Source organism: Pantherophis guttatus, chromosome 6 (genome assembly GCF_059756535.1).
Source record: "Pantherophis guttatus breed Tessera chromosome 6, ASM5975653v1, whole genome shotgun sequence".
Lineage (NCBI taxonomy): Eukaryota > Metazoa > Chordata > Lepidosauria > Squamata > Colubridae > Pantherophis > Pantherophis guttatus.
Window position 1 is genome coordinate 85,758,862 of NC_142068.1, and position 23,993 is coordinate 85,782,854.

The window sequence follows — 23,993 nt, forward strand, 5'->3', positions numbered from 1 at the left end:
GAAGGATATGGCAAGGATATGGCAAAATCTCCATTCCCACCCCACTCTGGGGCCAGCTAGAGCTGGTATTTGCCGGTTCTCCGAACTATTCAAAATTTCCGTTACCGGTTTTCCGAATTGCTCAAAATTTTCACTACTGGTTCTCCAGAACCTGTCAGAACCTGCTGGATTTCACCCCTGCCCCCATTCTGTGTTTTACATTGATTTTAGCCACAGGTCTCCCTGGCACTTGGAAATATGGCTTTTCTGACAGTTTGTGGCATTCTCTTTCCACAAATATGGTTGATATCTGCATTTCAAGTCTACAATTTTACCTTGCATTTCTCCATAGGCACTGTGGTAGGAAGAAGATCCTGTTGGCTCATCTTCTAAAGTTGGCTACCCTCCCCCCCCCATTTCATCTGCAAATTTGATGAATTCCCTATCTATCCCATCATCTAAATTGTTTATGAAGATGCTTAAGAATACTGGGCCTAAGACACAACCTTGGGGTGCTCCATTGCATTCTTCCTGCCATGTAGTATTATTACAGAATACAGAATAACAGAGTTGGAAGGGACTCAGGGGTCTTTTAGTCCACCCTGCTGCTGAAGCAGGAGCCCCTGGTCTATACCATTCCAGAAAAAAATGACTGACCAATCTCTTCTTAAAAACCTCCAATGAATGGAGCACCCACAACTCCCAGAGACAAGCTGTTCCATTGATTAATAGTTCCCACAATTCCTCCTTAATTACAGGTTGGATCTCCTTTTGACAAGCTTCTACCCATTGCTTCTTGCCCTGCCCTCAGTACAATAAATCATCTCCATCTTCCCTGAGATGGAGTATTGGAAGACAGCTATCATATCACCCCCAAGCCTTCTCTTTGTTAGGCTAAACATAGGTGAACCACTAAGGGAACTAGCTAACAACTGCAGTGATTCACTTAACAACTATAACAACTGGATAGTCATCTGTTTGGCTATCCCATGGCTAACATTTATTTATTTATTTAATTAAATTTTTATACCGCCCTTCTCCTGCTGGACTCAGGGTGGTGAACAGCCAAGAATAAAAAACATCCAATACAAAATTTAAAATTATTAAAAGAATTAAACAAATTTTGGCCCAGATTTAAAACATCCCAACTAAAATCCGTTACAATTAAAATATCTAAAGGGGGTGGGTGGGTGGGTGGGGGGGTTACGCCAGCCCAGTTTGGTGAAATAGAAAAGTTTTGAGGGCACGGCGAAAAGCACGGAGATCTGGTATCCTACGTATCTCTGGGGGCAGGTCGTTCCAGAGGGCAGGTATTGCCACAGAGAGGGCCCTCCCCCTGGGGGTCGCCAGCCGACATTGCCTGGCTGACGGCATCCTGAGGAGTCCCTCTCTGTGGGAGCGTACTGGCCGGTGGGAGGCTATCGGTGGCAGAAGGCAGTCCCGTAAGTACCCAGGCCCTTTACTTTGTCATGGGTTCTTTTATGTGTACCCAAGCTAGTGGGCTCCAGAATTCCAAGAGAGACAACACAACCCCACCTGGCCTCTAGAAAACACAAACACACCAGTACTCAAAGACTGATATTCACAGTTTTACTATAGCACTTTTCTCCTATTCTACTACAATTTATTTCTCCACTATTCTTTGTGAGCCCAATTTCTTTAGAACAGTAACACTAAAGTAAATTTGCCTTAGGCTGCTGCAGGCTGCTTTAGTTTTCCAAACTAACACAACCCACCTTTCTTGTCACTCCCACGCCAACAACCAACACCTCCACTCCCAGCTGCTTCTCTCCTCAGCTATAATAGATAGCAATTGCTAGGCTGACTAGGGAGAGGTCTTAAAGAGACAGTACAGGTGCTGGCCATTTTGCAGGCAGCCTGTCCATCCCTTGAGCCAGTGGTTTACTTCTAAAATCCTTAGTTCCCACATTGGGTCTTGACCTTCCATCAGAAGTACAGTTGAAAACACCACCTTTGTTCCTAATTATTTTGCCTTCCTGCCTAGTATACATAGTCCCTTGATACTTTTTTTCAGACTTTTTGTTGTACCGTTCATCCCAATATAAAAAGAGAGAAGGGATAATAATTGATGGGCTTGATTATTTTGGTAAGCCTCTCTGAGAGTCACATCTTTGATCTTTGGATCTGGGAGACAACATACCTCCCTTAAAAGATTGTCTGGTCTACAAATTGATCACTCTATTCTTCTGAGAAATGAGACACCAATTACCACCACATTCCTTTTTTTCTTTGGGGAACTTAGCGGACTCCTCTTCTTTGTGGCAGTCTGAGCTATTTTTCTTCCTGTCACTGGAACACTTGAAGAAGACTCTTCTCCAGATGTCTGCATGTTTTCTTCTGCAGAAGGATATGAAATCGATTGTTCAGCTTATCAGGGACAGTCATCTCAAGTTTTTTGTCCTCTGACATGGTACCATCATTTTTCCTGATGGTTGTTTTTTCCTTGGTGTGTTCAGTTTGGATACAGACTTCTGCCCTTACCAGGAGTTCCTCATTTTCATGGATGAGTCTCAAAGTGGCTGGTCATGCCTCAAGACCCTCTACTTTCTCCTCCAGCAATCCAATCAGTTTGCACTTGGTGTAGATATACTTTGAGTCCTCCATGGGCAGGAATATGAAATGGATGCATATTTTGGTACAGAGCATACAGCTAAACCATGCTGTGCAGATTCATGGAATTAATATTACAAAGCTATTCCCAAATTATTCTGAACATGACAGACAAAAATGTATTTGATAAAAACAATAAAAAGGACAACATTACATTACAATTATACAATATAATGATGTGGCTTCTTTTCAGATTATGTTGATCTCCCAATCTCATTGAGATTGTTAACATATCAAAGATTCTAATTTTCAAGTTAAAAGAATTCAGGAAAATATTTATTTATTGGCTAGGCATCTATGGGGAACCTTATTGAAGAGGATTGATTTTGTATTGAATGCAGATAAAAACCTAAGCCAGAGCAACAGTTTCAGGGTCAGCAGCAGAAGGAAAAATGGAAATTGGAAAGGGATATGTGTCATCTGCCAAGTGATAGCATTTTCCTACTTATGGGCTGGAAATAGAGGAAGAGATAATTCCTTTCCTTCAAACATATCTGGGATATGGTTCATACACAGTTTTTTTTTTTTTTACATATCTGCTTCTACCTGCTTCTACCAACACAAAGCACAAAGTCTTAAGCAACTGTATTTTGCAACTGTCATAGCCCTAAAATACAATAAGAGTGTATAGACACATTTTTCCCTGGCACCAACAAAGACAGTTCAGGTATCAGCAGAATTTATCATGTTTGCCAAAGTAAAATTTTACCCACTTTCTCTTTTGCTTGACAGCTCCAAGAGGAAAACGGGGATGGAAGACTTTCCATGGGATACTAAAGGGAATGATCTTGTATCTACAGAAGGTATTTCTTGCTTGCTCATTCTGTCTCTCACAAGTATACACACACTTCCACATCATAAGGAATGGAATCTCAGCTGTATGCCCATTATGTGAAAATGATATACCCAACTTCCTTAAAATATTCATACATTGCAGTATTTAAGAAATTCTGCTGTGTAAAAATATATAAAGATATTAAAACACCATTCAAATCACACTGTAGAGAAATCCACTGACATTCTCTGAAATAAGTCCCTATTAAAATGTTGGCATGCATTCCCTCTCTTTATTCTTTATTTTGTTCATTCTTCAATAATTTGATTACATATGGCTGAATATCACAGTTCAAGAGCCCTCGGATTTGGAAGATATGAGCAGTGAATTGTGCATTCCAGGAACTTAATCTATCTTCATTAGTGGAATATGGCATTTTAATTTTTAGAATTCTTGAAGCATACTTCCTGCTTCTTTAATATCAAACCTCGACTTAAGAATGGGTCTACTGAATCAATCTGTGACAATACTTAAGCTCAAAACTAATTGCCCTTGATATACCTGTCCTGCCCTAATTTTAAAATTATCCAAGTTGCTAACTATTGCCATTTCTTGTAGCAATTCCACAGGTTAATTATGGTTTGTGGGAAGAAGTGGTTATTTTGTCTCTTCTAAATCTCTTTCTAACCATTTCGAATCATTAGACTCTGAATACTGTTCTAAAGATAGAGATAAAAACTTAACTTTCTCCATGCCATGCATGATTTTAGATATTTAAATTGTGTTTTCCTGAGTTCCCTTTTTCCAGCCTAAATTCCATTTTCTCAATAGGAAAATGCTTACTTGTCCCCTTCTGTGTTTTTTTTTAGTTCAGTTATATCAATTGTCAAATGTGGCAGCCAGAAATGCACACATTAACTTACAACAAATTTGTATAAGGAAACTAATGCAATGGCACTTTTATTTTCATTCCTAATGCTCTTTAGAATGCAATTTATCTTTTCACAACTGTTGCAAATTATTTGACATAGATTCAATGTCTTTTTCCACTGACCACATCAGTTTTTTTAAATTTAAGCTTTTTGTCCCGTGTTCATCATTTACACGTACTCATTTATATTTGGCTAACTTATCCAGCTTAAAAATACCATTTGTGATCCTCTCAAATTACATCTTCTACAAACTTGCCAAACTCAGTGCTGAAAATAATCATTTACAAAAAAGTTGAAAACCGCCAGTGCCAATGCAGTGATTGATGGACTCGACAACTATTTCCCTCCACTAAGAAAGTTGTGCATTTATTCCTATTTAACTTTTTGAGTGAATAGCAATTACGATCAATTAATATAAAAGGATAGGTCCTCATAATTAGCTATGACTGCGAAATTTCTTCAAACAGCTTGATCAAAAATTTTGTCAAAGTAATTAAAAATTCAAAGCATACAGAGTCAACAGGATCACATTCCTCCTTATTCCTGGATACGCTCTAATTCTAGGAGATGAGTACAGCAGGATATATCTTTGCAGAAACCATGGTGATTTTCTTTCAACCAGGTTAATTCTTTGTGATTACCTCTGGTGCCATTTTCATCAGTTTGTCCAAATTATTAGGCTGATCAGCTTTTGATTTTTTGGACCCTGGCCAGTGGTGGGATTCAGCCGGTTTGGGCCGGTTCAGGTGAACTGGTAGTTAAATTCCTGGCTGGCCCTGTCCCTTCCAGGAGTCCCCACGTGCCCCATTTTGGCTCCCAGGTAAGTGCAGGGAGGCGAGGGGGGCGGTGCGGCCCGCTTTTACTCCCAGGTTTCAGGGAGACCTCCTAGGCCCAAAACGGGACATGGGGGGCGGTGCGTCCCCGCCCCCCGCCCATTTGATCTCGCAGGAGGCCGAGTGCTGCCTGTCACACCCCCTGGGCAAGCCCACCATGGCCACACCACCCAACCAGTCATTAGGGCAGAGAACCGGTTGTTAAATTATTTGGATCTCACCACTGATTCTGGTCCTACTTAACACAAACTTTCAAGTCCTCTGGCACTAAGACCAGTTTGAATTACAAATTAGATGTTTTGTCTAGGCTCAATTTCACATCTGAGTTTTTAGAACTCTTTGTTGGATACCATCAAGACTGGTGATGTTTTATTTATTGTCCTTCAAGACTGTAACAGAGTGCCTGGTTCAAGTCTGCCATCAACCACAAAAGCTCATTACATGACTTTGGATTAGTTTTTCTCGTAGCCCAGGGGTGTCAAACTCAAGACCCATGGGCCGGATTCAACCTGTAGGGTGTGTCAGCGTCCCAGCACTGACATATATAAGGAACCTGACAGGGTGCTTAGATCTGACCCATGGGGACACCCTGGAAACAGCAAAGGATTGTCCCGCAGAGCCTCTGCAAGCGAAAATGGAACTCAAGAGGGCCGCATGTGACCCTCCCAAGCTCAGTTTTTGCTGTCAGAGGCTCTGCAGGAGTCCCATCACAGCTGAAAACGGAGCTCAGGAGCCTGTTTGGGGCAAAGTGCTCAGGCCACCACAGATGCCCCGACACGAGTAACATCAAGAGGCGCCCTGACATGAGTAGCGCATGGCCCTGTTGTGAACTGGTAGTAAAGGTAAGTAGAACCCACCCGTTATAGACTCTTTTAAGTCACAAAGCCAGCTAGACTGTTATTCTCTCTCAGTCCTAGGAACTGGGCAAGCCTCAGGCAAGCCATTTCCAAAAACTTGCCAAGAAAATGAGGGATTAATGCAGGCAGTCACCAATAGTAGTCTGGCTCAAAGTCCAAACACATATAGAAATCGTCATTTTACATTTTTTTTCTGCCAGAGTTTATGCTCTTTCATGTACTTGATTAGGACAGTCAGTCCTAATTTCTTGGACCCAAAGGAATCATCTTCCACAACTGCAAAATAACATTTAAAAAAATCTTACCTATAAGAGCAATAATCATTTTTCATTTTGCAGACTGACATACCGTAGTTCTTTCTCTCTCTCAGATCTCTCCTTTCAATTTGCAAGGCCAATTTATACAAAATATCTGCTTAAACCAATGAGTATTTGAGCACTGCTGTCTGACCTAGCAAGCAGCTATACGGGGCAACGACTAGTCACTCTGGAGACATTTTGCAAATTAAACAACTATCACCCATAATCCATTGGCCCCCTTGCCAATCTTTGTTGGCCGGGGGGCAGCGGTCGACCCCGAGGCGCCTTGTCTGTGGGGTGCCGCAAGGGTCGGTCCTCTCGCCCCTTCTGTTCAACATTTATGTGAAGCCGCTGGGTGAGATCATCTGTGGCTTTGGGGTGGAGTTCCATCAGTATGCTGATGATACTCAGCTGTACATCTCTACCCCAGGCCACCCCAACGATGCCCTTGAAGTGATGTCCCGGTGCCTGGAGGCCGTGCGGGCCTGGATGGGGAGAAACAGGCTCCGACTCAACCCTTCCAAGACCGAGTGGCTGTGGCTTCCGGCGTCCCGATATAGCAAGCCGGTGCCATCGCTGGTTATTGGGGGCGAATCATTGGCCCCCACGGAAAGGGTTCGCAACTTGGGCGTCCTCCTGGATACACGGCTGTCTTTAGAAGAGCATATGACGGCCGTGGCCAGGGGGGCTTTTTATCAGGTCCGTCTGATACGCCAGTTGCGTCCCTTTCTAGATCGGGACTCCCTACGCACGGTCACTCAAGCACTCGTCATTTCCCGTCTGGACTACTGCAATGCTCTCTACATGGGGCTCCCCCTGGGATGCACCCGGAGGCTCCAGTTGGTCCAGAATGCAGCCGCGTGGGGGATTATGGGAGCGACAGGGCGCTCCCATGTGACACCTCTCCTGTGCGAGCTGCACTGGCTTCCTGTGGTCTTCAGGGTGTGCTTCAAGGTGTTGTTGACCACCTTTAAAGCGCTCCATGGCTTAGGGCCGGGGTATTTACGAGACCGCCTTCTGCCACCAATAGCCTCCCACCGGCCAGTTTGCTCCCACAGAGAGGGATTCCTCAGGGTGCCGTTGGCCAGACAATGTCGACTGGCGACCCCCAGGGGGAGAGCCTTCTCTGTGGCGGCACCTGCCCTCTGGAATGACCTGCCCCCAGAGATACGCACGATACCAGACCTCTGGACTTTTCGTCGGCCCTGAAAACGTATCTTTTTCACCTAGCCGGGCTGGCTTGATCCCATCCCTTCAATTTTTAATTTGTAATTGGTTTTAACCCGGGTTGTTTTAATTGGATAACCAAATTATTTAATGTTTTTAAATTGCTTTTAAATTTTATATGTTATGTTTTACCATGGCTGTTCACCGCCCTGAGTCCTGTTGTAGAAGGGCGGTATACAAATAAAATAAAATAAATAAATAAAATTTCAGCCGTCTTTAAAGGCATGAGAAGGTCTTGCAGCTGACTGTAGGACTATGCTACAATTTAGGTAGTCCTCCCTTACTGTCAGGGCTGCCTCCATCCAATTCCTAGGAAAGAAAAGATTCAGAGAAAAGGTATTTTTACTAGGAGAGAACTGAATGCAACAAGTTCCAGGCAAGATCTGAGGCAAAAGCATGCGAAGCAGCAAATTGAAATAAACCGTAGAGTCCAACCCCTTGGTAGCTAGGCAAGCAGAGGGCAAGCACCAGCCAGGCCAGGAAATGTGAGAAAGTCTTTGATTCAAGTGCTTCATCTCTTGACTGCTGCGCACCAAAGCTAGGAGAAATTACCTTGGATAGATAAGCAAAGCCGAGACTATAGTTGCGAAACTGCAAAGAAAAATTTTCCACTGACCCCTCCCCCCATTTCCATGGCAGCAAGCAGCAGGCTGGCTGACACTGACCACACAATTGGGACTGGCAATTTTGTTGCTAAGCAGCGTTATAATAAAATGGAACTGACTTATATTAGTTCAGACTCTGGTCATTGAACAAAACACTGTAGTCTGGGAACTGCAATGTTACATGACTATGACTTCCTGCTGTCTTTCCCATTGACTTTCTTGCAAATGACGATTATGTGACTACAAGAGGCTATGACAATTGTAAATGTACACTAGTTGCCAAATGTGTCCCAATCATGAACTTGTAACCGCAGGACATTGCAATGTCCACAACTTCAAGAACTATTTGTAAATCTCCTTCATCAGTGCGTTTGTAACTTCAAATGGATGCTGAATAAGTGGTCAGTAAGTGAGGATTAACAATACAACTGCCCAAATCAGTGTCATCGCTGGGAAGATAAGGATAAACACTAGAGCGAGGTGTACTAAGTGCTTGACTTTACAGTTCTGCAATTTTTAGAATTTGTATCTTATTTTAAAAGATAAACAAATCAGGAACAAAAGCATATACACCTTTGAAATGACAGGATAAGGATATATCATCATCATTTTAACTATTGCTTATCCACTGTAGGATGAGGGCCACTTCTGCATGTTTTTTTTTTTTCCTTTTGGAAAGGATATATGTTAAAATAAGAGGTGGGTTTCACTTAATTTTACCACCGGCTCGCCGTGCACCGAAAATGTGAGCATGCGCACGGCTTGCACAAATGTGCGTGTCTTAGAAAATGTGGCTAAATAGGAAGGCATAGCGCCAGGGCAGGTGGCTGGAAAGCCCGAACTGGTCCGAACCAGCTGAATATCACCACTGGTTAAAATGATATGCTTGATTTGTACAATTTCTTCTTTACCTTCTGAAGTTTAATAGTGGAGAATTGCTGACATTTTGCCAGTAAACGGGCTTGCTGGAGTTTATAGAAAATAACAGAAAGCAACAACAGGATCAATAAGGAAAGTAATATAACAGACATCTATCCTCTATCTGTATTTCAGGAGGAATATAAACCTGGCCAAGCCTTGGCCGAGGAAGATCTGAAAAATGCTATCAGCATCCATCATTCACTGGCCACCCAAGCATCAGATTACAACAAAAGACCCAACGTTTTCTACCTCAGGACAGCTGACTGGAGAGTCTTCCTCTTCCAAGCCCAGTAAGCAGGAGGGCACAGAATGTAAATTAGATGCCTCTAATGAGGGAGGGGGGTTGATTTATCAGCAGATCAATTTTATTTATTAGAAGGAAAGCTCTAGAAGTACAATTAGAAATTTTACTTATTACATTATTAGAAGGATCTGTTTTTGCTTAGGCAAATTACAATAGATAATATCAGAAAAAGAAACACAGCTAAACTTTGTCTATCACTGAATGCAGCCTTCCCTATTACATCCTTTGCTTTCTGACTGTTCCTAACAAAGAAAAAGATTTTAAAGAAGCAGCACTGCATCTCTGGTATATTCCTTAAAATTCCAGGTTTTAAAAACTATAGAAAGCTTCACATTCAGACTAAGGGCCATTTGGAATGTTACCATTTTCCCTACATCACTGCAACAGTAGCCAACAGTAGCTTACCTATATGGTAAGCAGCATATTAGCATAAAATACATTATTTTGCCACCTCTTACACATGTGTGGATTTGGGCTTTGGTTCTTCCCCTTTGCTTAATACAGAGGTGTCAGATCCGGCCTGCAGGGTGCTTAAATCCGGCCCGTGGGGGCGGCCTGGAAATATCAAAGGACCGGCTGCAGTGCCTCTGCCAGCAGAAAACAGGCCACTCGGGCACCCCATTTTTGGTCCATTTTCAGCTGGCAGAGTATGCAGGAGGCCATGGAGGGCGAAAACAAGGTACAGGGGAGCCACATATCCCCACGCCCCGTTTTGGCCGGTAAAGTGGTGCAGGAGGCCGTTCAGGCCAAAACAAGGTGGGGGGGCACCCCCCCCCCATGTCTTGCTTTGGCCAGCAAGGTGCTGTAGGAGGCATCCGTCCCATCTTCCTCTGCCCCTCCTTGCTGGCCCATGGAGGAGAACTACAATACTGATCCAGCTCTTGAAGAAATCCAGTTTGACATCCCTGGCTTAGTATCATTTTAAACATTTCTAAATTTTATGGTTAAACATACAGCCTTCAAGAGGTTGGGATTGTTTTATGGGTTTCTACAGAGAAATGGGGATTTCTTTTGTGTACAGTTATGAGAACAAGTTATTTTTTGAAAGAAACAATTTTGGCAAGCTGTTTTGGCCCATGATATGATTTAGAGAATGATATCTGGACTGAGAGGGTTTTTAGATTTGGGGGTTTTTAATAAAAATTATATATTATGTATTTTATATTTTTAACTGGTTGTTTTATTGTTGTGAGCCGCCCTGAGGCCTCGGAGATAGGGCGGCATAGAAATTTTATTAAATAAATAAATAAATAAATCTCTTTTACATCTTACTCCAGGAACGCAGAACAAATGCATTCCTGGATCACACGGATTAATGTGGTAGCAGCCATGTTCTCCGCACCACCATTTCCAGCTGCCATTGGATCTCAAAAAAAATTCACTCGCCCATTACTGCCCAGTTCTTCCACAAGACTATCACAGGTAAGTGGGTCATCTTTAGTCTTCATTCTTTAGTGATTTTAGTATTATTCTGAAAGAAAATTGAATGGGGTTAAGATACGTTCTAATGCAAAAAAAAAAAAAGCCCAGATGAGAGCAACATTTAAAAATCAGGCCAGGGCTTATTTTCGGGATAGGGCTTATTTTCAGGGAAACATGGTAGGAGGTCCTACAATAGAGATTAAGCAGCTTTTTTCCCATTCTTTCATAGGAAGAGCAACTGAAGAGTCATGAAATCAAATTTAAAGCCATGGCAGCAGAACTCTTGGAGCATCGTTCCTCCCTTCCTGAGAAGAAGGTGAAAGGCAAGGAGTATGAGGAACTGAAGCAGAAAGAGGAATATCTGATATTTGAAGTAAGTAGAAAGTGATAAAGAGCGAGATCCAAACAGAATTTGCAAAGCAATGTTGGAGATGGTAGCAGAAGATTGGTAGGGAAAATGTTTTCATTTAGCAGCCCTTCCATCAGGACTGATCTAAGGCCACCAATAGTAATTTGCTGAAGCCAAATATATTTGAAGAAACAGTTGGTGAATGCTGAAGTGTGGTATTCAAGCCATGGAAGATACGGTAGTTTAAAGGGACAGCGTTGCCTGCAATTCTCGTTAATCGTTGCTTCTAAACATGCACTTCCCACAATCTTCCAGGGCTTGCACACTACACTTTCAACTGCTTTGGGCGCCGCTCGGTTTCACACCCCAGCCCTGCCGGGCTCGCCTGGTCTGGTAGGGGGATTGCCTTCCGCCTTCTCTGCCATGCCACGAATGGGGATTGAGCATCCCCCAAGCCCCCCTGTTGTCAAAGTTAAATCCCAGGCACTGCGCTGCCATGGACAGACGAAAAGCACAGCTTTTGTCTGAAGGAAAAGGAGGAGCGGGGAGAAGAAAGAGGGAAAGCAGTCAAGTGAGAAGTGCCCTGCCAGCCAGGCACTGAAGCGCTGCTACTGCCACCACAGGCAGACAGAGAGCAAGAGAGTGATCTGATCCAACTTCTGTGTGTGTGTTTGTGTGTATGTGTTTGTGTGAGAGAGATCCTATCCAACCTTGGAGAGTTATACCAGGGCTGGCGGCGGTGTGCGCTCTCTCTCTCTTTCTCTTAGACACACACACACACACAACACACACAGAGAATTTGGATTAGATCATTCTCTAGTTCTCTCACCCCACCTAATGGCGGTGTGTGCCTCCCTCTACCTCCTGCTGCAGTCGACTTCCGTGCGGTTGCCACTTCCTGTGCGCGCATGATCCCCGAAAATAAGCCCGGGTACTTATTTTGGGGCCCAAAAGAAAATAAGTCTGAGTCTTATTTTTGGGGAAACACGGTAACCCTTTTGTTGATTTAATGGGAATAAAATAAGATTTTAAGATTTAAAGCAACACATTTATGAGTGAATCTGTATCCTCCGGATATTTTGGATTTTAGTTCCCATAATCTGAAATCAGCATGGTCAGATGTGAGACATTGTGGTAGTTGTAATCCAAAACATCCAGAAGCCACGATGTTACCTCCAATGCCCATGTTACCCCTAGAACATAAACATAAGGTCATTTTATTCAGATTACTTATGTGATACTCCTTGCCTTTTCTTTAGTCCATAGCTGTTATTAACACATCAGCCAAGTGAGGCACCAAACCTGTTACTTTTTGCTTTCTGCAGAAATTACGCTATGGCATTTATGCTACACTAATGCGCACCAAGTTGAAGACTGGCTCTGAGGATCTGGCAGCTTTGGAAGCCACCCTGTTTGTTACAGTGGGTAACTCAGAAGACAGCTTCAAGGAGTCCCAGTCCAGCCTTCCCCTAAACCAGGAGCCAGCTGCCACAGGTTCCAAGATAAAATGCAACAATCAGTAAGCTACTAGTAAACAACAAAGATGATAGATGATCGCTCTTGGCAAAGATAATGGCATTCCTGTCCTAGAAATTTGCAAATTGTCATTGCTCATGGTCAGGAGGGAAGGGAAGACATTATAAATGGGCCTAATTCTGTATCAACTTCACCAGTGGAAAGATATGACTACAGTCCTACATTATACGGCCTTCCCAGTAATCAGACTATAGCTTATGGCTGAAAGTACTAAACTCCACGGTTAAGTAACAGATCTGCATTCTTAATCAATGCTTCACTGTACCAACTTTTTCTATCTCTTGCAAAACCAAGAATAGGAAAGTGAAAGAACGGAGACTACTTCCCTTCCTTTTCTTACAATTTTTGTGATATATTTTACAGTTTTTAGTACCGGATAATGCTGAATCACACTGGAGTAGAAAAAGTAATTTTGGCATGCATAAGACAGACAATTACGTTCAGTAATATTTTTACATAAGAGTGTTGGGGGCAGAGGTTCTTCATCTCCTTTGCAGATAACAATGCAGCACTGTCAGCCTGCAGGAGAGCAACTTCTTCCTGGAATCCCAATTCTTTTACCACCAGCAGCTCTCTTGGAGTGGCTTAGTTATTTACTCATCAGCACAAGTTGGATCATGACTTATCTTGATAGTTGTTCACCTCTTACAAAACTGGGCAGAGGTTGCATATGCTTCAAAAGGAACGATCATTAACAGGTAAAATCAGGGATAGTGGCTGTTTCCCATTCTCCTGTCCCATAGCAGAACACCGTAGTGGGCCTGCTGGTTTTAGGCCTAATTAGATTCTGCAAGTAATTTATGAATTTGAGTGACCAGAACAAAATCTATTGATTATGTAGTAGAAAAACTGGCCAGTCTATTGCCTGAGCCTGGTGGGGGCATATTCAGAGAGATGGAGGGGGGGGGATTCCAGATGTCCAGGAACATTCCCAACTCTTAAACAATTGGTTGCATAGGTAGTATGGTCATAACACCTGTATAGATAACCTGGTCCCTTAATTTATAATCTCAAAAGGCTTTAAGACATGACTCAAAGCTTGATGACAACGATGTATGCAGTGAAAGATAAAAGGACCAAGCTGATAATTGGGGCAGACTATAAACCACATTAAATTCTGGAGATGTGATATAACTCCCTATATAGTGGAATATTGCAGGGTAATACCTGAGAGACAAAGACCACTTCCACAGAACCAATACTGGATCTCAAAATACGTCAGATTTCTTCTGTTCTATGCGCACTGTAAAAAAACAACAATTGTACAGTTTCTTCTTCAGTTACTGAAGTAAACCAGCTCAAACATCTACAGTTCTCCTTCAAACTCTTTCTGTATTACAGAAAACAGGATAAAGAATGTGTTATTGTGAATGCCATAAATCAGGATCCACAGCTTCAGTTGCCTGATTCAAACACAGATAACTGACCACCTCAATATAAATGAGTGGAAAGCACCATATTTTTCTCAAAAAACTTTCAGATGTTAGAGAGAAGCCTGTCTTAGATGTTGGCTTATGCAGATGCACAAAAGCACTTACTCTAAAATGGCCATTAAGAAAAAAACACCTTAATAACGCCCCAAAATGGGGCGGTTCCTAGAAAAAGAACTCCCATTCCTTGTCAAGGTACCAGCAATGTAACCCAGGAATTACATGTTTTACACCGAATAAAAAGGTCTGATTGTTTACTTGTAAGTCTGATCAGTTCTGCATTCACACACGTAGCTCTGTCATTTACACAAAAGTGTCATTTGGAGCCTTGTAATGCCCAAGGATTTAATGGTGGTGTTGAGGGCAGCCATTATCTCATACAGGTATTCCTGTACATGATTCTTGTCTCTACCAAATTATCCTGAAATTAAAAGTATGAGGGAAAGGAGGGCAATTTGTGTGAATGCTCAGGTAACTAGCCCCAGATTCATGATCTATGCATATCCTACATAAGAGATAGAACTTGTGTAAAGTTGTTTTTCAAATACTATACCTGCTGGCTCATGTGGCAGTAATTATTAGAGATGATTGACTGGGATAAGGCTGCACCTGTTTAAAGAAGAAATCTGTAAGAAAAGACCTTACAGATTTCTATATGGGAACCTATAGTAGAATCCTTAAGACTGGTACAGGGCAGTTATTTGATCGACATAAGTTGTGGCTGCTCCATTGCTGGAGGTTTTCAAGAAAAGATTAGACAACTATTTGTCTGGGATGCAATAAAACCCCTTGGGCAGGGGGTTGGACTAGTAGACTTCCAAAATGCTTTCAAGCCCTATGATTCTATAAAAAGTTAATACTTCAGGCATCAAGCAAGTGAATGAGGTATTTTAAGAAAATCAAAGTAAGAAAGCAAATGCGACAAGATTCTGAAATGGGTGAACTCGCCACAGTACTCATTGTGATCTAACTCCTTGTGGAACATTAAGTGGAGGGAAGTCTCCTTAAAGCATGCCAAAGTTCTCTACGTGGCAAGCTAAGATTGTTGGTCCGAGTCTTACATCGAGTGAGTAGTTCATGTCTGACAATCTGCAGTATGAATGTATGTGTATATAGTTTATTTTTAACAATTAACAAAATGGAAAGTAAATGAACAGAAGAAAAGTCCAAATCAAATCAATATTTGGTGTGAACACTCTTTGCCTTTAAAACAGTATCAATTGTTCTAAGTCGGGTGTCGGCAACCCGTGGCTCCAGAGCCGCATGTGGTTCTTTCATCCCTCTGCTGTGGCTCCCTGGCACCCCGTTGCAGCAGAGGGATGAAAGAGCTGTTACGCGGTGGCGATGGCCAGAGCCTTAGTGTGGGAGCAAAGTGCCCCACACTTGCTGAAACAGCATTCCGCCTTTGTCATGGTGCATTCGCTATTGCTGCCTCCATGGCCTGCTCACTGCAGTGAAATTTAGCGCATTTCATAATGGGGAGATGGGTGCCCCTCCTTCTGGAGCCAATTACGACGCAGAGCATTGTTGATTCGCTCTTGCCTCCCAGATGTCAGTTGCTTTTCCTGCAAAGCCGCCAGTGTTGTGATGGTCTTCGGCTGATCTTTGGCGAGCCGCTCCTGGGCTCATTAGCCTCCAGATGTCAGATTCCTACCACCCATCACCAGTTCAGGGGTTCCTTTCCACCTATGCAGAGGAAAGGGGGGGTGGAAGACAGAGAAAGAGGGGCAAAGAGAGGGAGGGACACAGGGGAAAAGAGACACAGAAAGGGAGGAAACAAAAAGGGAGGGAAAGGGAAGAGATGGTGGGAAAGAAAAGGGGTGGGAAGAAAGATGGAAAAGGGGGGGGAAAGGAGGGGAAAGAGGGAGGCAGGGAAAGTCATATGATTGGGTGGGAGTGGGTGATGTTGAGTTGGCCACACCCACCAATGTTTTGTGGCTCCCGATCTTTTCTGTGGAAAACTGGTCCAAATGGCTCTTTGAGTGTTTATGATTGCAGACCCCTGTAATAAAGCAAGTCTTCAACTATCTGGGGGATTATCTTCCAATCTAGTCTCCAAGCTATAGGAAAATGCAAATCTCATACTTACTATGTCATATTAAATGACAAAAACCAGGTTTTTACAATCCTTTTACTTTTCTAAAGTATACTAGCATATGTACCTGCAGCAATTAAACTCTTCTCAGCTAAGATTCAAGTACAGCTCTGTTTTGGAGCTCAGTTGGGCCCCTACAAGTCATTCCTTCCCTTGGAAAGAAATCCAAATTTCTGAGAAACATCTTTCAAGCACCTCCCTGCATTTGTAATAATCCTTCACTGTGAAGCTGGCTGCCTCAAAATTGAAACATCTGCCTGTATTCACAACTTTTGCCACTGGCTTTAAGACCTTTTTCTTTCCAGTTAGTCTGGCCTCTCTAATGATGATCAACACCTTCCAGTGCTTCTGGAGCCAGGTAATACAAGCCAAACTGCAGCTCTCTGGCTCTCATGACCATCATCTTGATGGACTATGAATGTGCTCCAACTGATCAGTTGCAAGCCAACTTTTCAGCCAGTGGCTCAAGAAACACCCATATTGAGCCGCTCTGCATACCCTCTCCAAGCAGCCAGATAGCTCAGTCACATGATTTTTTTAAATTATTATTATTATTATTATTTTATTATTATTTATTAAATACCGCCCTACTCCCGAAGGACTCTTGCCAAGAGATAAAACAGAGATTACAAAATTTAAAAACAGTATAAAAACCTAATTAAATAAATTTGGCCCGGAACAGATTAAAACACCCCTAAAGTTTTAGACAAATTTAAAATTTACAATTAAAAAGGGAGGTTAGGCCAGGCCAGCCTGTTGGAATAAAAAGGTCTTGAGGGCACGGCGGAAGGTGCGTAAATGATCCCAAAATTCAGAAGGGCCTTCTCTTTAGCCAGATTCAATGCCCTTTCAACAGTTATTAACTGAAAGAAGTTACCCTTCCAACAAAGACTATGCCCATGCAGTGGTAGAATGATTGCATTGACAGAACATGTTATGCTCTATTGTCCCCTCCATGCAGGAGCATGCCAGAAGTTATTTCCATTTTTTACTAAATACATAGCCATTATAATTCATTTTATCTTAAAATGCTATTATTGGACCTGTCTGGCTCATTCTACTGTGAAGTACTGCTCGGTAGTCTGTACTTTATGCCATAGGATTAACTCTTAACGCAGGGGTGTCAAACTCGATTTCATTGAGGGCCGCATCAGGGTTGTGTTTGACCTTGGGGGTGGCCAGCTCGACTTCACTCGTGTCGGGAGCCTGTGGTGGCATGCAACAGCCACCTGCAACCCTCTGTCAGCAAAAAAAGAGCTTGGGAGGGCCACACGGAGCCCTCCCGAGCTCCGTTTTTCCTGGCAGAGGGACCGTGTGTCAGTCCTTCACTGTTTCCAGGGCAGCCCCACAGGCCAGATCTAAGCACTATGTGGGGCGGATCCGGCCCCCAGGCCTTGAGTTTGACCCCCCTGCTCTAACCCATTTTACAGTAAATATTTTTAGACATTTCTGAATACACAGAGGGAGAAAGTACTGTACAAGTGTTAGGCAATTGTGCAAAAATTCTATAAACTAAGAACGTTTTCAGAAATAGAAATAGTTTAATCAATCAATAAAATAGAAAGTAAATGAATAAAAAGGGAATTCCAAATCAATATTTGGTGTGCCTTTGCCTTCAAAACACCAATTCACATCATACACCATGGCAAAACTTAGCACAGGAACAAAAGATAGTTATACTGCATCAGCAAGGTCTCTCCCAGGAAGATTTCAAAGCAGACTGTTTTCAAGATGTGCTGTTTAAGCGCTTTTGAAGCAGTACAAAGAAACGGGCAACGTTGAGGACTGTAGACTCAGTGGTCGGCCAAAGAAACTTAATGCAGCATATGACAGACACATCATGCTTACTTCCCTTCAACATTAGATGATTTCCAGCAGTGCCATAGCACAGAACCATCAGAAACCAGGTACACCCACCTACTGTCCAAAGATGTCTGCCCATAGTAGTCTTCATGGAAGAATTGTGCCCAAAGTCATACGTATTACATGAAAACAAGGCTAAGCGACTCAATAATGCATTAAAGCATAGGAACTGGGATGCAGAAAAATGGCAGCAGGTGCTTTGGACTGATGAGTCAAAATTTGAAATATTTGGTTATAGCAAAAGGCAGTTTATTTGCTGAAGGGCTGGAGAGCGGTATAACGAGTGTCCGCAGGCAATAGTGAAGTATGGTGGAGGTTGGTGGAACAACTTTGAAGGAACCTTACTGAGTTTCTTCAAAAACTGTGTGCAAGTGTACCTAGATGAATTGATGTTTTGAAGGCAAAGGGTCTTCACCCCAAATATTGATTTGATTAGGATTTCTCTCGTTATTTATTTTCCATTTTAATTGTTAGAAATAAACTATTAACACTATTTCAAAAAGCTTCCTTTACAGCATTTTTGCACAACTGCCTAACACTTTTTACACAGTACTGTGTGTGTGTGTACACACAAACTTCTATTTTATTTTAATTAAATGTGATTTCTGCTCTATCACCAAATAAAGATTTGATTGCTAGATTGGAAATTAAAAAAGTCACTACAGAGAAAATGAAGAGGGAAGATGCTTCTTTTTAAAAGGTTTATATTGACTTTACAAGGAATAAAGGTAAAGGAAGGTAACAAATTACTGGTAGAAAACTGCCCACTGAAGCAATATAGTTAAAACTAATGTGAGGAAAAAGGATTTTCTATGTCAGAGCCAAGCTGAAACATTTTGGTGAAGGGTGAAAAAGTACATGAAGCAAGAGAGGTAGAAAATTTTTTATTCAGCACAGGAAATCTCTGATTCTGCATGCAAAGTAACGTACAATTATTTTCATACATTTAATCTGACTTTACATGTTAATTAGTCACACAATGTTATTAATACAAGAAACCAGCATTCACCTTCACTATTCTACAATCTTATGTTCATTTCAGCCACATTTTAAAGGCACACAGATATGAGGAAGTTTTGCAGATCTACATTACAAAGCCAATACATGATCTACTTTTGACTAAAACTTTTTAAATGTTAAAACTGTTCATTCTGGCAGAGTGTTATTATTGCTGCAACATCTTGCTCTCGGTACCTTTTCCTTTCCCAGATCAAAACGCGGCTAAAGGAAACCTCCTGGAGCAACAAGAAAAGAGATCTTAAGCAATTTTGCTTTTTTTTTTTTTCCTGGCCGTGAAATTTATAATTTTCTGAACAGAGGAGATTCATATGCCAGAAGAGATTTAGAATTAAAAATAGTTATTTCAAACTGAGCTTCAATAAGCAAAGATAGTGAGTTTATTCTTATTGGGAGACTTAGCATCATTGAAACGCTATAAAAACAAGTTTATTTTATGTAATCAATTTATATAGCTACCTACTTGGCACACAACTCAGGGCAGCCTAAATCATCAATAAATAGTAAACTGAGTTATCCCCTCATCGAACGCGTTCTGCAAGACTTCTTTGAATAAGGAATGTAAAAGGAAGCAGTTAACTGGGACCAAAAAACTCGGCAGGGTGTATAGAAACTGCTGATAAAAGCATTCTCATGAACAGTGGCATGTCCTAATAGTTATTAAAACTGTAGTCAAGAGAATGGTTAAACTAATTTATAATATCCCAATCTGCATGGATCACTGAAATCTAATTTTGCCCCCACCCCCACACCCGGGCAGCTTTCATTGTCAAACAAATCCTCACTATAAGAGGAAAGGGAACCATAGTTAAAACATTTTACAATGTGAGCAGGCTTGGAATCAGAGCTTGATATTGGACTACACAACCCCATTTCTCCACATTTATGGGGCTTTGGCTGATCTAGGCAGCAGACCAGCCGTGAAAAATGGGGATGACCCAGACTGTACAGTGACTGTACTGTCACTGTTGACAGTATCCTGGACTCTTTGGGAGGCACCTGCGTAAGCAACCGATAAATACTAATTTTCTCCTGGTGAACATCTCGTGTCAGTGGACTTGCTCCTGCTGGTTGTGAGGCAAGGAAGAAGGTGGCTCCAGCAATGGGGCAGGTTGCAGTTTCCCAGATAAAGCTGCAGATTCCGCTTCCACCGATTGACTACCATAAGCACTGTCTTCCTTCAGCTCTGCGGTAGAGAGAAAAGGTGATCACTATCTTTTAATTTCGCCATTCACTTGCAACCTTACTTGTATACTCTGTATTGTTTTACCTGCGCTTTGTAGCTTGTCAAAAGTCTCTAATCTCTGCAGTAAACTCACACCTTCCGTCAGTCCCATGGAGCCAAGCGCTTCCAACAGACCTTCAAGGCTGCCACCAGCAATCTGAGAAAAATCAAGAAATTAAAGGGAAACTCAAGAATGGGATGACCGTGGGAATGTGTGAAGAGAAGGATGACTGACCTCATAGCTGAGTAGGAGTCTTCTGCTGGGGGAAACGGTGTCTTTGTACATCTCTACTAAACTGCAGAGACCTAATTTCTTGGCCAATTCTGTCCAATTTGCCCCTTGGCAGCCCTGGTTTAAGAGTGTCTCTAGTCTCTGAAGAACATCGTTATTCAAAAGTAAGATGTTCCCTGACACAAAGAGAGATGGGAGGTGAAGTATGAGAGTTACTTATTTCCAAAAAAATAAATTAAAAAAAATCAGAAATACTGCTATAGTCTTACCCTGCATTTCTATGCAGGGGGATATGTCCAAAATAGCACAGTGCCCTCTCCATAGTCAGAAGCAAGTTAGGTACCCAAAATGACTTGGCACATATCAAGTCCAGCAAGTTAGTTTGTAGAGGGAGTCTGCCAGATTTACCTACCTTGGTTAGGCGCAAAAGAAATACCAGTCTGTGTCTTTCCAGCATCCTGTTTTAAAGCTTGTAGTAGTATCTCTCTTACCTACAAAGAAAGAAACTGGATCTGAAATATTCCTACTAGAAAGTGGTCGGTTTCAAATTGTTTTACTACTGGTTCTGTGGGTGTGGCTTGGGCATGGCATGGCTTGGTGGGCATGGCAGGGGAAAGATACTGTAAAATCTCCATTCCCTCCCCACTCCAGGGGAAGGATACTGCAAAATCCCCATTTCCTCCCGATCAGCTGGGATTCGGGAGGCAGAGAATAGATGGGAGTGGGGCCAGCCAGAGGTGGTATTTTATCGGTTCTCCGAACTATTCAAAATTTCCGCTTATGGTCCTCCAGAACTGATCAGAACCTGCTGAAACCCACCTCTGCTACTAGTTACCTTTTAGTAAGGCAACACTTGTTAAAAGGAGACATATCTTTCATGGGGGAACTAACAGTATATATGGGCCCATTTCACCATAAATGTGATGTAAAAAACACATGGAGAGCAAATCAGAAGTTCTTAACAGATGTGAGTAGTAACTGAATTACTTCACTGCTCCAACAATCAACTGAGCAACTTCAGCCATTACCTACCTTCTGGCTACAAGTCAAATCAAGTGGGGTATGTCCCCTACCCTGATTTGTTTCACGTGTTTTGGACTGCTCACTCTCCAACACAGGAATATAATCCAGGCCTTGCTTCATCAGTTCCCCATCAGTCTCTTCCAGTTCAGTCACCCATTCCTCTTCATCCAGCTCAATGTCACTGTTTGGTTGGGATGAAGAATCTAAAATGGGCTCATCGTTTTCACATAAAACATCTGCTCCTGGGAAAAGAAATGCAGAGCAGTCAGAACATTGCTGAAATGGAGCAAAAATTATGAATACCTTACCTGCTTTTAAGCAAAACTACAGATGAAAGATCTAATTATGACAAACCTCAGATATGGGGATTATCATTTAAAAGGCCAATACTGTCAACGTTGCTGAAACCAATTTTTTATCTCCCATGTCTAGCATATATTCTTGATTCCATCTTCGTTTGAAAAAAGAAGAATCAATAGTCCATTTTTTTTCATGTCACTACATGGATATTGCAATGGTCATAAGTTCAGGCATGGTAGTATATCCTACACCACAGATAGATGATTTTCCCTAAGTGTTGTGAACTACAGCAGCCATAACTACCCTGTTTCCCCGAAAATAAGACATCCCCTGATAATAAGCCCAATTGGGCTTTTGAGCGCATGTGCTAAAATAAGCCCTCCCCGAAAATATTTAAACGCATGCGCAACCAGTCCACATCATTTCCTTCACGCATCCCAAAATAATAAGACCTCCCTAAAAATAAGGCCAAGCGCTTATTTCGGGGTTCAAAAAAAATATAAGACAAGGTCTTATTTTCGGGGAAACACGGTATCAAGGAAGCGCTATTATCCTGTCTTTCATTTATATTTCAACACGTTTGGGACAATATAATTTAATAAACTATAACATGGGTGTTTAAGAGAGGAGATTGATGTGGTAAGGTGGAAACTAATAGCAAGAAACAAAAGTATCAGAATGTGAAATTTAAACTTTCAGTAATTCCTGCTTTCAAAAAGTGAATACTGTTTAACACAGCAATCAGGGATGCTATTCAGCAGGTTCTGGAGAACTGGAAATTTTGAGTAGTTCGGAGAACCGGCAAATACCACCTCAGGCTTGAGTGGAGAGGGAATGGAGATTTTGCAGTATCCTTCCCCTGCCACGCCCACCAAGCCATGCCCACAGAACCAGTAGTAAAAAAAATTTGAATTCCACTACTGCAGCAAAGCAAAAAGTCTGGATGGAAGAAATGCCTTACCTGCACTGATTAGCATCTTTGTAAGAATTGGAGAACCCAATCCTGCTGCCAAGTGAAGGGGTGTATTCCCAGCAGACGTCTGAGCGTTTACATCAGCTCCCAGCTTGGAAAAAAAAAAAAGGATAGAGAGTGAGTGAAAGATAAAAGACAACCTTTCCTATCTGTGCAAAAGGATTTAGATTCCAAGATTCAAAGTAGATGCAGCCTATTGTATGGGTTGAATCAGTGGTGGAATTCAATTTTTTTTTACTACTGGTTCTGTGGGCATGGCTTGGTGGGTGTGGTGTGGCTTGGTGGGCGTGGCAGGAGAAGGATATTGCAAAATCCCCATTCCCACCCTACTCGGGGGCCAGCCAGAGGTGGTATTTGCCAGTTCTCCAAACTACTCAAAATTTCTGCTACCGGTTCTCCAGAACCTGTCAGAACCTGCTGAATAGCACTCCTGGGTTGTATGTACAACCCATGTCTTGAACATACAATTTCTACTCTCAGAATGTCTTACCATTTCCAACTAGGATTTCAGATTTCACTACTTTCAGCCAGCAATAAATAACAGACACTAATAATAAAACCTAACTAGAGGGTAGCAGACGGGAAAAGGATATGCTAATTAATAGTTCACAGCTTATCTCACAGATGCCAGCTTATTTCCTTTATCTCTTTTTAATAATTGCAATACTGAATGAAGCCAAAATAATAAATACGTTAACAAATACAAATGTCACAACTAAGAAACCTACTGCAAGGCCAATTATGTTTAGTGTGTATTATTATAACTGTACCTAAATTTCAAAAATTTGTTCACTACATTAGTTTCCATCCTCATTAACTGAGCAAACTTCAGCAAGCAGCAAAAGTCAGACAAACTGGTAAAACAGTCTTAGATCAGAACTGAATAAGTTTTATGAAGGGGATGGAATCAGGATGGCAAAATGAAAGCACTTTTCTATTTAATACACCCTTGTAGTTTTTTTTTAAATGTTTTATTAATTATTCCATTTTATCATCTGCATATATTTAGTTTTTATCCTTTACTAACATCAGCTCTACAAGGATCAAGAAACAAACACTATGTACACTTTTAATTAGAAAACCTAGAGTAGGGGCCACATCAGGGTTGTATTTGAACACAGAGGGGCAGTGTGTGTGTGTGTGGCCAGGGTGGGCGTGGCCAGCT

General features: G+C 42.0%; 2 protein-coding genes across 18 annotated transcripts in view; one reads left to right on the plus strand and one right to left on the minus strand.

Annotated features, from left to right (window-relative positions):
* The window catches only part of PSD (pleckstrin and Sec7 domain containing), a 74,914-nt gene extending 60,557 nt beyond the window's left edge, over positions 1 to 14,357 (plus strand). Inside the window, exons 12-16 of the mRNA XM_034424930.2 lie at positions 3,343 to 3,413; positions 9,192 to 9,349; positions 10,641 to 10,785; positions 11,015 to 11,158; positions 12,460 to 14,357. Coding sequence (XP_034280821.2) covers positions 3,343 to 3,413; positions 9,192 to 9,349; positions 10,641 to 10,785; positions 11,015 to 11,158; positions 12,460 to 12,657 — 716 coding nt within the window. The 3' untranslated portion in view covers positions 12,658 to 14,357. The remainder of the gene's footprint in view (positions 1 to 3,342; positions 3,414 to 9,191; positions 9,350 to 10,640; positions 10,786 to 11,014; positions 11,159 to 12,459) is intronic.
* Positions 14,358 to 18,927: 4,570 nt separating this feature from the next.
* NFKB2 (nuclear factor kappa B subunit 2) overlaps positions 18,928 to 23,993 on the minus strand; it is a 41,746-nt gene continuing 36,680 nt past the window's right edge. For all 17 annotated transcript variants that reach the window (XM_087871858.1, XM_034424925.3, XM_034424927.3 and 14 more), the window contains 6 exons: positions 22,817 to 22,919; positions 21,565 to 21,797; positions 20,945 to 21,023; positions 20,536 to 20,708; positions 20,346 to 20,457; positions 18,928 to 20,261 (listed from right to left, as the gene is read on the minus strand). In XM_087871858.1, coding sequence (XP_087727984.1) covers positions 20,125 to 20,261; positions 20,346 to 20,457; positions 20,536 to 20,708; positions 20,945 to 21,023; positions 21,565 to 21,797; positions 22,817 to 22,919 — 837 coding nt within the window. In that variant the 3' untranslated portion in view covers positions 18,928 to 20,124. The remainder of the gene's footprint in view (positions 20,262 to 20,345; positions 20,458 to 20,535; positions 20,709 to 20,944; positions 21,024 to 21,564; positions 21,798 to 22,816; positions 22,920 to 23,993) is intronic.